At 34.5% G+C, this 11,873-nt stretch overlaps 1 protein-coding gene across 1 annotated transcript; it reads left to right on the top strand.

Moving 5' to 3' along the window:
* The first annotated feature begins 852 nt into the window (after positions 1 to 852).
* On the top strand, positions 853 to 4,478 carry LOC104216539 (F-box/FBD/LRR-repeat protein At1g13570-like). Its single transcript, XM_070172842.1, has 4 exons — positions 853 to 862; positions 948 to 1,331; positions 3,599 to 3,741; positions 4,413 to 4,478. The coding sequence occupies exons 1-4, from the start codon at positions 853 to 855 to the stop codon at positions 4,476 to 4,478; spliced, it is 603 nt and encodes a 200-aa protein (XP_070028943.1).
* The last annotated feature ends 7,395 nt before the right edge of the window (positions 4,479 to 11,873 follow it).

The raw sequence follows: 11,873 nt of genomic DNA, 5'->3' as shown, positions 1-11,873 counted from the left end.
GTCGCTTCAGGATATCCTTTTCTAAAATAATGAGACGAGCCTCGCCAAGTAAGAATGCAAATCGCGGGCCCCTCAATAACTAACCATAATAAATATTTAGAATTCGGGACAGGCCGTTTAGCAAATTTCATGGCTTTCTCCAAAAAATAAGAATGCGTTAAACTCTTTAGGCGCGGCTCGATTAAATTATATTCTTAAATTTGGGTGCGCATTGATGTGACCCGAATCCAAATCTCAACGGAGTCGAAGTGTGTTTAACAATTACGGGTGCATTGATTGCGACGTAGTTCGAGATACATTTTTCACGACGTTGCAATTCTATAAAAATAAATGATAATAATAAAAGCGGTTTAAACTTAATGAAAGCACGAAAGTCATAACATGTATTTAAATCAGATATTTAGTCATTATAACAATTTAAGCGACCGTGCTAGAACCACAGGATTCGAGGGTGCCTAACACCTTCCCTCGGGTCAACAGAATTCCTTACTTAGAATTTCTGGTTCGCAGACTTCATTTGGAAAAGTCGAAAATTTCCTCGATTTGGGATTCAAGATAAACCGGTGACTTGGGACACCTAAAGCCAAACCTTTCCCAAGTGGCGACTCTGAATTAAATAAATAATCTCATTTCGAATATTGTCACTTAAATTGGAAAAACTCCCTCGCGCATTTAACCCTTCGGGGCCGGGCGCGCAAAAAGGAGGTGTGACAGTGACTCCTGATGGATAAATGAAGAGACACTTTGAATATTATAAATACGAAGAGACCTCTTGGTTCTATCTGCTTCACTATATATAAATGTCCTTCTTACTCTGTATTTTAAGAGGCTAATTAACGTTACAGAATTAGCATGACTCAAGGTATACAACTCTCCCTATTTTTTTTTCCTCTTTTCTTTTGGCTTATAATTTTTAAGCTGAAGACTACTTCAACTTCTTCTAACAGATAGTAAAGGAGTTGCGGTTGCAGGGGACAAAGAAGATCGAATCAGTTATCTGCCAAGAAATGTTATAGATCATATTCTTGACTCCCTGCCTATTCAAGATGCAGCAAGAACTAGTATTCCATCAAAAAACTGGAGATATATTTGTTCCATACTTCCAAGTTTTGTGCTGAATAAGCTCTTCTGCAACAAATTAGCAGCAAGATCTCAATATGTCTTCAAAGAAACTATAGATAAGATTCTCTTACAGCATCTTGGAGATGTGGTGATATTTGATCTGGATGTCTCAGGAGTACAGTTGTCTTTGTGTCCCGATATTGATAGATGGATGCTCTATGTCACCAGAAACGGTGTCAAGAAGCTAACCCTTAACATGTCAAATAACGGTACTTATAAACTACCTTCTTATATATATACTATATTACTTTGTCCGTGCTCACGCACGGGCCCAACGATCTAAACTTTTACGAAGTTTGTTTTCCACTTGTTATAATTTACTGTTGTATTTTAAATTCAACAACAACCACCCAGTATAAATTCAATTAACCTAATTAATTGTTTTATTTTTTTACTCCTAGAGGAATAAAAATAATCATAGGAACATATATGTATTTCTATTGTCAACTTTTTAGAACATTAAGATAAGATAAAGAAAGATAAGATACATGAAATTGAGGAAATAAACATGTTTCTCAAAGGCAACCAATTCGAGATTTTTTTTCAAAAGAAGTAAATTGCTTGAATTAATAATGTGAATTTTGTGTGCTCATTCTTGGTTCTAGCTCTCTTTCTTTTAGATACTAATTTAATTATGATATTTTAAATTTTTTTATTTTAGTTTATTGCTATGTTATCAAAGTTTCAAACTTAGATATTCGGAAGATTCACTCTCATTTCTATGTATTTTAAAAAGTTATTTTTACCTCGTTAGCTTTATCTTGCTTACCTGAGCACCTGAGCAAAGTTACAAATTATGAACCTTTAATATCTTTTTGTGTGCTCCATTCATCTCATTTTCATTTGGATTATTTAGAAAGTACAGTCTTAGTTAATACAGGTTAGTAATTGCAAAGTAAACAAAACTTTAAAAACCTTATGTATTCTCAGAGCTCACTTACAGATTTATTTGGAAATCTTTTGAGAAAATTTTGAATAGATAAAAAGACCTTAAAATGAAATCTAACTTTATAATAGACAATTAAACTAAAATATAACCCCAAAAGAAAAGTCTTTTGCAAAATATTTTTCTTCAACTTGAATTTACCAAACTATTTCATAAAACAATGTGCACGTATTGTTAGTAGTATTTGATACAGTCACCATATCAAGAGCTTTTAAAACTAAAATTACCAAAGTTAACCATAGCAAAAGGTACTGCAAGATGATTTGATAAATCTTTTCCTGTAAATAATTTAATTTATTTTAAAAAAAGTCTCTGTTAAAATAAATTAACATCTAGTACAATTTTTTGTGCATTACAATTTCAAGTAAAAAATCAATCACCACATAAAATAATTTTAGTATGATCTACCAAATTAATTTAGAGAAAATTTATAAAATTAAATTACCTTAATATCTGTTATTAGCTTATGATATACAAAATTAGTTCTTGAGATTTCAAAACAGTTTGATAGTGGCAGCTATGAGCTTTAGAATTTAGAAGTAGTCATGAATATATACAGTTTTAAAATGTGCTTTTTATTTGTCTGATACATCATTTTATGCAGAGAAATATAAGCAGAACACGAATGAAGGCTAATAATAGCTTCAAACACTTTAAATTTCCCTCTAATAAATAATGGGTTGAATGAGTTAAAAACCAAACATTTGTCTCCTCACAAGCATAAATAGAAATGAGCAAGTTTATATATTGCCAGGCATGGAAATGGATTTTTCAGCCGGAATTGCAAGGGGAGATGGACTCACTTGAAAGCATACACGGTTCCCTTAAAGGGCTAAAAAGTCTGTACAACAAAAATTAATAAAGTTAGTACGGTAATCAACTTATTTGAACCAATCAAATATCAGAGCCACTTTAAATGGTCAACAAATTATAAAAGCTAAACATTGAAATGACAAAAAGAGGCCTTGGTCGGCAAGCTAGCAAGACAACGGGCAGCTGCTTCCAAGGCTCTTCTATATATTAGAAATAATTGTCCAACACTTACACATTTGGAACTCTTAAACTGTGTCTTCAAACCACCAACATCTTTTCTTGGCTTTCTGAATCTTGTATCATTTCGTCCAGAAAAAATAACCTTTGTCCCAACTGCAGAGTTTTGTGTTATCAATGCGCCCCTTCTTGTTCATCTGACCTTTATGTACTGTAACGGTACTAAATACTTGAAAATTGTTTCATCGCGATTGAATTCCTTGTTTGTTCGTGAGAGTCACTATGATATTGACCTAAGTTGCTTTATGATCTGTATAAATTTGAAAACTTTATACCTTGTGATACATAATCCGATATCCGCTGAAAGATCAAAATTGGAAAAGTTTCTTCTTAGCTTGCCTATACTTGAGGTGCTTACTTTCACTTCATCTTTCCCTGAGGTAAAAGTCTGAGGTGTTGTTTGACTTGGATATCTTATAGGGATCGTCCCTATTCATGTGATTCTTATTTTTGTATTTGCTTCAAAGCTTTTGAGTGCAGGTAAAGTTCCACAAGGGCTTCCTTTTACACTCAACTGCTTGTGGCATCTAAGGCTAGGTGTAAACTTCAGCCAAATGGGTCAGATTTCTTACACTCTCGAGTTGATTAAGAGCTCCCACAAATTGAGTAAACTTGAGATTTGGGTAAAAAATGGCAAATACATGTGGCCATATTCTAGCTAGTGGATATATGCATGATATAATTCGTTTTTGCACTTCATATTTAAATATGAGAATCTAAAAGACCTTGTGTATCCTTGTACCATTATGTCGATACTACTAGTGACACTGTTGAAGCAGTTTCGGAATATCTAGACACAGCAGACTGCTTGAACCTACCACTCAACAAGCTCAAATATGTGGACATACATTTGTTTAAGGGTTCAAAAACTGAACTGTTTTTCGTAAAGCTTCTGTTTGCTCGTTGTCCATCTTTAACAAGTATGAGCATTAATCATGTAAAAGCATCTGGTTCCAAGGAAGAAAGGAATATTGTCGTATAATTGGCGCGTTTCCCCAGAGCATCTCCCAAGGCAGAGCTATTGTATTTTCCATAGTCGGATTAGGATTTTATGTCAGTCATCTGTGATTATTAGGAAGGCTTAATGCTACCTGTTGTTCTCAGTGAGTTTTCTAAGAAGGAATGAATTCGCAAATTTTGTATAACTTTTGGGGTTCCTTTAAATGATCAATTATTTTTTCAATAGTACTTACTAGTTGTTTTGAAAGTTCAGTCTTTATATGTGTGTGATAAGATTAGCAGTACTTGCCTTAGCTAATGTCTTTCTATGCATTTCAGCCTATTTGGTTACCAGGGAAAAGAATTAGACAGCCAAGATTTGAAGGGTACACAAGCCATAATATTTGGATGGGCTCTATAAAGGGAAATTTACCTAGTAATACTATAATAGAAATTTATTTATCACTTTTCTATAAGTTCCTTAAAAATTATATTCTCTATCTATATTTTCTACTTATATACAAAACCTTAATAAAGAGAGTATCCCTTAAAATTAGGATGTAACTGAAATAGCCCCCCCCCCCCCCCTTCCTTACTCTCATACATATCAGTCATACAAAGCCTCTAAATCACGTTTTCATCCCATATTCAAAAAGATTTCAAAAAGTTTCTTAATCTTACATACAAATCTCTCCCTCTTCACACAATTCCATGAACATTATTTCTAAAAATGTAGCAATAAAGTATTCTCCATTGAGAACTATTAAAAGCTTTGAATTCAATATTTGGATTTTATGAATTTGTGATTTGTTTAGATTGTATTTTCTTACAAACAACTGTGAATATACCTTGGAATTTATATCTCAATTTTGAGGGAGATTGGTTAAGTTTAGATTAGTTTTTAGGTAAAATTTCATATTGAAACTCGAAAAAAAAAATTCATAACTGTATCATGATTGTATGATAATTGTATCACAGTTGTATCAATATTTGGGTTTTATGAATTTGTGATTTGTTTTGAATTGAGTGTTCTTGCAAACAATTGAGAATATACTTTAGAATTTGTATATCCAATTTGAGAGAGATTGGTTAACTTTAGAGTTCGTTTTAGGTAAAATTATATCGAAACTGGAAGAAGAAAAAGAAGTTTTAGAATTGTATTACGATTGTATGATAATTGTATCATAATTGTACCAAATTTGTTTCATAATTATATCACAATTGTATCAAAGTTGTATATGTTACATCAATACCTAAAACAATACCTGATACAATATTAATACAATTATAATATAATATTGTATCTGACTTTAAGTTTAGAGTTGTGATTGAAACTTGAAGAACATGAAGATCAGAATTGTATCACGATTGTATCATAATTATATTTATATCATAATTGTTGCAGAAATTGTATATCAAATGTATGATAATTTTATATTAGTTGTATATGGCCATGAGCTATTGTAAATCGTGTCCAATTTCACATTTGGATTTGTACGAGCCATTATCCTATTAATAATAGTTTTGCTAGAGTTTAAGGATTTTTGAATTGTTGAAGAAACTTGGTTAGCAACTGAATATTTGTTATATAGCTGACATTTCCGTGTGTATAGATTTGTAACGGCACAATAAAGTTTTTTTGTTGCTATTTTGGAAAGCAACCCTGTGTTATTGGATTTGTTAGATTAGGGATCACTTTCTTAATATTGTAAGGATAATAGGAACATAGAACTTTCCTTTATGGCGTTATACCCAGTATTGGATGGTTCCAACCAAAACCATTCAATAAAGAAGCAAAATTACCATCTTCTTGTTGAAGACGTACAACTATCAAAGAGAGAGAAAAGAAGATCTACTGAAGAAATTAGGATGCAAGGAATGAGGAAAAGAGAGAAAAAAGGAAAGGATATAATTAAATTCCTTAATTAAAGATATTATGAATGGGGTGAGAGCCTTTTAAGGGGGAAACATATACAATTTGTAAGTAAAATTTAGATACTTTTTGAAACTATAAAACCTTGAAAAAGTTGGTAAATAAGTTCCTATTATAGTATGTATAGGAAATATTCCCCTCTATAAAACAGTAAAATATACCCTTAATTGAACGAGAGGATTCCCAGCCAATAAGCTAAGATACTTTAGGCGACAAATTTAATGTTACAGAAACTGGGGAATATTCATCTGAATACTTTTTTTAAAAGTTTTCGTCTGATAATATATTCATTTTCTTCTGTTAAAAGTTAGAAGCACAAACTCTTTTTGATAAGTGTCTAATTAAATTCAGACAGTATAATTGGTAGCATTAGATGAATCAACTGAAGAATATAGCTTAAACCCTTCTGCCCTCTAAGCAAATACATATAACCAAAAATGATTAACTACCATAAAAGGTTATTATGTATTCCCTCCGTTTTTTAGTTCTTTAGTATTTTAAAAATATATTTTTCATTTTTACTTGTCACTTGTTCGCATATCAAGAAAAGATAATTTTTTTATAGAGTAATGTTTTGGTGGGAATTAAAATAATGTTTGGCTCAAACAAAATTGGTGAAGGATTTTCTGAATTGTTTGGCTCCTAAATTTTCTCAATCGTTTGGCTCCAAACAAAATTCAAAGCTTTTAAACTAAAAAGATTGATGAGTTGTAAAGTGCTAATATCAAAAAAGAAAAATAATAATAATATTGAAACTTCATAGTGGCGGTAATAATTACGTATACTATTTGATTGCAATTATTGAGATTAAGTATTAATTAATAGGGTTATTGTGATAAAATATTCATGTCAATCATTATTTCTTAAGGAACGTGAAAAGTTAAAAGTGAACAGTTAAAAGTGAACGGAGGGAGTACTAATATACACAAACAATTATAGAGATTTTTTTCTCAACTAAACAACTGAAAAATATCTTTGTTTTCACTTCTCAAACATTCATCCTCAAAAGAAGAATCAAGAAAATTTAAATAAATTGTCAAAAAAAAAAAGGATAAAAGGAGAAATCCGCAGATAATGACATTTTTAATGAGAAATTTAAATTGGTATATTTTCAAAACTAGAACCAAACGCAAAATGTTAATTATGGAGGAAATATAAAGGAAGAATATGATTATGGAGGTAATCATCAAGTGACTTCTAATCCACATCTGGCAAATAGAACAACTCTGCCTTTGGAGATGCACTAGGGAAACGCATTAATTCTGTGATGATATTCCTTAATGCTCTATTAAGCTTAATGCTCATCCTTATCAAAGATGGAGAACGAGCAAGGTTGAGTGGTCGGTCTAAGCAGGCTGGTGTGTCCAAATATTCCCAAATTTCTTCAGCACCGACGCTAGTATCTTCTACCTAATGATGTCAAATAAATACCAAGTCAAATTATGCTTTTTATGAGTGTGTATATCTATAATGTATACACATGTTTCTTACCCAAATATTAAGCGTCTCTAAATTGGGGGAAATCTTAATTAAATCTAAATCTTGATTACTCAATTCGCCCAAGTCTACACCTAATGCTAGATTTTGTTGATTGCCAAAGTCCCACATCGGTTGTGGGCAAAATGTTTATGGAAATTTTACCTATAAAAAGAGGCCTAATGTTTAGGATTGACACACCTCTCATTTGTCTTCTTATCCTTTTAAGGCATTTGTATCTTCTCTCTTTAGTATTATTTCACTTGCATTTTTGGAGTGGAATAAAATATTGGTTGTATCCGAGGAGTAGGCAAAATTGGCCGAACCTCGTAAATTCTGGTGTTCCTTTTATTGTTGCTTTATTGTCTTATTTATTATTTAGTGGCTGCCATAATTTTTGGTATAGTAGTTGTGACTCATTCACACTATATACATTTGGTTTTCGCAACAATTGATATCAGAGTCAAGGTACTGTCTAAGTATGCTCTGTGGATTGCAACATAGTCTGATCTTCCACATCAGAAAAGATTTATCTTGGTAACTGAGTCAAGGTTCTGTCTGAGTATGCTCTGTGGTTGCAGCTTAGTCTGATCTTCTACATCAGAAAGGAAATAATCTTGATTTGTGTCGTCAGCTATTAAATAATATTTGTGTCAAATATGGGAGACAATAAACAAGAAGAATCTACATCAAGTGTCAACAATACGTCATCATTGGCATCTTCGCTTATGACAAGAATTGTGTCAAATGCGAAATTTGCGGTAGAAATTTTTGACGGGTCCGGACATTTTGGGATGTGGCAAGGCGAGGTTCTAGATGTCCTTTTTCAACAAGGGCTAGATCTGGCCATTGAAGAAAAGAAACCAGATGTTATTGGAGAAGAAGATTGGAGAATTATCAACCGTGTTGCTTGCGGTACCATTCGATCCTACCTTGCTAGAGAGCAGAAATATCCATACACAAAGGAAACTTCTGCAAGTAAATTATGGAAAGCACTGGAGGATAAATTTTTGAAGAAAAATAGTCAAAATAAATTGTACATGAAGAAGAGATTGTTTCACTTCACCTATGTTCCTGGTACCACGATGAATGAACATATCACCAGTTTCAATAAGTTGGTCACAGATTTGCAAAATATGGATACAACTTATGATGATGGTGACTTGGCCTTGATGTTGTTGGCGTCACTTCCTGATGAGTACGAGCACCTTGAAACTACTCTACTCCATGGAAATGACGAAGTTTCTCTCAGAGAAGTTTGTTCGGCTTTGTACAGCTATGAACAAAGAAAGCGAGAAAAACAGAAGGGCGGAGAAGGAGAAGCACTATTTGTGAGGGGTCGTCCTCAAAATCAAACGAGGACAAAGAAGGGAAGATCCAAGTCAAGATCCAGACCCAGCAAAGATGAATGTGCCTTTTGTCGAGAAAAAGGGCACTGGAAGAAAGACTGTCCGAAGTTGAAGAATAAGGCCAAACATAACAATGGAAAGGCCATTATGGATTCAAATGTAGTTGATTGTGATGATTCAGACTTCTCATTAGTTACAACAGAGTCATCAACATCATCAGACATATGGTTGATGGACTCGGCTTGTAGCTATCATATGTGTCCCAACAGGGACTGGTTCGTGGAATTTCAAGAAGGAGAATATGGAGTCGTCCACACAGCGGATAACAGCCCTCTTACCTCATATGGCATTGGTTCAATACGATTAAGGAACCATGATGGAATGATCAGAACATTAACAGATGTTCGATATGTACCGGATTTGAAGAAGAATCTCATCTCTGTGGGAGCCCTAGAATCAAAAGGGTTCAAAATCATTGCAGAAAATGGAGTGATGAGAGTATGCTCCGGTGCACTAGTGGTAATGAAGGCTAATCGGAAGAATAATAATATGTACCGCTATCGTGGCAGTACAGTTATTGGGACAGCGACAGTGACATCCAGTGACGACAAAGAGGCAGAAGCAACCAAGCTATGGCACATGCGCTTGGGACATGCTGGAGGAAAATCCTTGAAAACTCTATCAGATCAAGGATTGTTAAAAGGAGTAAAGGCTTGCAACTTGGAGTTTTGTGAGCATTGTGTCAAAGGGAAACAGACAAGGGTTAAATTTGGTACAGCGATCCATAATACTAAAGGCATTTTGGATTATGTACACTCTGATGTTTGGGGTCCTTCCAAAACACCTTCATTGGGTGGGAAGCACTATTTTGTAACCTTTGTTGATGATTTTTCTCGAAGAGTGTGGGTGTATACAATGAAAAACAAAGATGAAGTGCTGGGAATTTTTCTCAAATGGAAGACGATGGTGGAGAATCAAACAGGCAGGAGGATCAAGTGTATTCGCACAGACAATGGAGGTGAATACAAAAATGATCATTTCAATAAGGTCTGTGAAAATGATGGCATCGTCCGACACTTCACTGTTAGACATACACCACAACAGAATGGAGTGGCAGAACGTATGAACCGGACCTTGCTGGAGAAGGTACGGTGTATGTTGTCCAATGCTGGCTTGGGCAAAGAATTTTGGGCTGAGGCAATTACATATGCATGCCACCTCATTAATCGTCTACCATCTGCTGCTATTGATGGCAAAACACCATTTGAAAAATGGTACGGAAAACCTGCTGTAGATTATAACTCTTTGCACGTGTTTGGCTCAACTGCATATTATCATGTGACGGAGTCAAAATTGGATCCAAGGGCAAAGAAGGCTATTTTTATGGGAATTACTTCTGGAGTCAAAGGATATCGCTTATGGTGTCCTATGACAAAGAAAGTAATATTCAGCAGAGATGTTACCTTTGATGAATTTGCTATGGTAAATAAGGTAACAGAAGATACCAAACAAAATGAAGGTGCTTCTAAGCAGGTGGAGTTTGAGGGAAAATTTATTTTTCCTACACAAGAAGCAGAGGAGGAAACAAATGAAGATTACCCTCTGGAAGGAGAGCCAGTAGAGGAGATTCCAACTCAGGAATCTCAACAACAACTTGAATCAATAGCAACCAGCAGGCCAAAAAGAACAATAACGAAACCTGTTCGTCTCATAGAGACGGTTGCTTGTGCAACCTCAATTGTAGCTGATGATGTTCCTACTACTTATAAAGACGCTGTCCAAAGTTCAGAAGAAGATAAGTGGAGGATTGCCATGAATGATGAAATACAGTCCCTTCATCAGAATCATACATGGAGATTGGCCAATCTCCCGAAGGGAAAGAAAGCAATTGGGTGCAAATGGGTATTTGCAAAGAAGGAAGGATTTCCTAACCAAGTAGATGTTCGCTACAAAGCAAGATTGGTGGCCAAAGGATATGCTCAAAAGGAGGGAATTGATTACAATGAAGTATTTTCTCCAGTTGTAAAACATTCCTCCATTAGAATTATGTTGGCTTTGGTAGCACAATTGGATTTGGAACTAGTTCAGATGGATGTAAAAACTGCGTTTTTACATGGAAACTTGGAGGAGGAAATCTACATGACTCAGCCAGAAGGATTCAAAGTTGCTGGAAAAGAAAATATGGTGTGCAAACTTGAAAAATCGTTGTACGGATTGAAACAATCTTCTAGACAATGGTACAAGCGATTTGACGAGTTTATGTTGCGGCAAGGGTACAAGAGAAGCAAATACGATCATTGTGTGTATTTGCACAAGCTTAAAGATGGTTCCTTTGTATATCTTCTCCTATATGTTGATGATATGTTGATAGCTTCCAAGAATTCGGAAGAAATTGATAAGTTGAAGATTCAACTGAAGAAGGAGTTCGAGATGAAGGATTTGGGTGAGGCAAAGAAAATTCTTGGCATGGAGATAATTAGAGATAGACGTTCAAAGAAACTCTGTTTATCTCAAAAGGAATATTTGAAGAGAGTACTTCAACGTTTTGGCATAGATGACAAGACTAAGCCAGTTAGTACTCCACTTGCTTCCCATTTTAAGCTAAGTACTACTATGTCGCCAATGGATGAAGCTGAACGAGAGTATATGTCAAAGGTACCATACGCAAATGCTGTTGGTAGCTTGATGTATGCAATGGTTTGCACAAGGCCTGACATTTCACAAGCTGTTGGAGTTATTAGCAGATATATGCACAATCCAGGGAAGGAGCATTGGCAAGCTGTGAAGTGGATTCTACGGTATATTCATAATACTGTAGATGTCGGGTTAGTTTTTGAGCAGGAAGACAATCAGTCTGTAGTTGGATATTGTGACTCAGATTTTGCGGGTGATCTGGACAAACGAAGATCAACTACTGGTTATGTGTTTACTTTTGCAAAGGCACCAGTTAGTTGGAAGTCTACTTTGCAGTCAACAGTTGCTTTGTCTACAACAGAGGCAGAGTACATGGCTATTACAGAGGTTGTGAAAGAGGCAATTTGGCTTCAAGGATTGCTAA

The sequence above is a fragment of the Nicotiana sylvestris genome, chromosome 4, assembly GCF_000393655.2.
Source record: "Nicotiana sylvestris chromosome 4, ASM39365v2, whole genome shotgun sequence".
Lineage (NCBI taxonomy): Eukaryota > Viridiplantae > Streptophyta > Magnoliopsida > Solanales > Solanaceae > Nicotiana > Nicotiana sylvestris.
This window is presented reverse-complemented; position numbering and strand designations above follow the sequence as displayed.

Bases quoted from the DNA above. Each gene is read 5' to 3' on its own strand.
- LOC104216539 (XM_070172842.1), top strand. The intron at 1,332-3,598 runs GTACTTATAAAC...TTTTGAGTGCAG, and splicing joins CCTTAACATGTCAAATAACG to GTAAAGTTCCACAAGGGCTT. The intron at 3,742-4,412 runs GTAAAAAATGGC...TTTGGTTACCAG, and splicing joins TGAGTAAACTTGAGATTTGG to GGAAAAGAATTAGACAGCCA.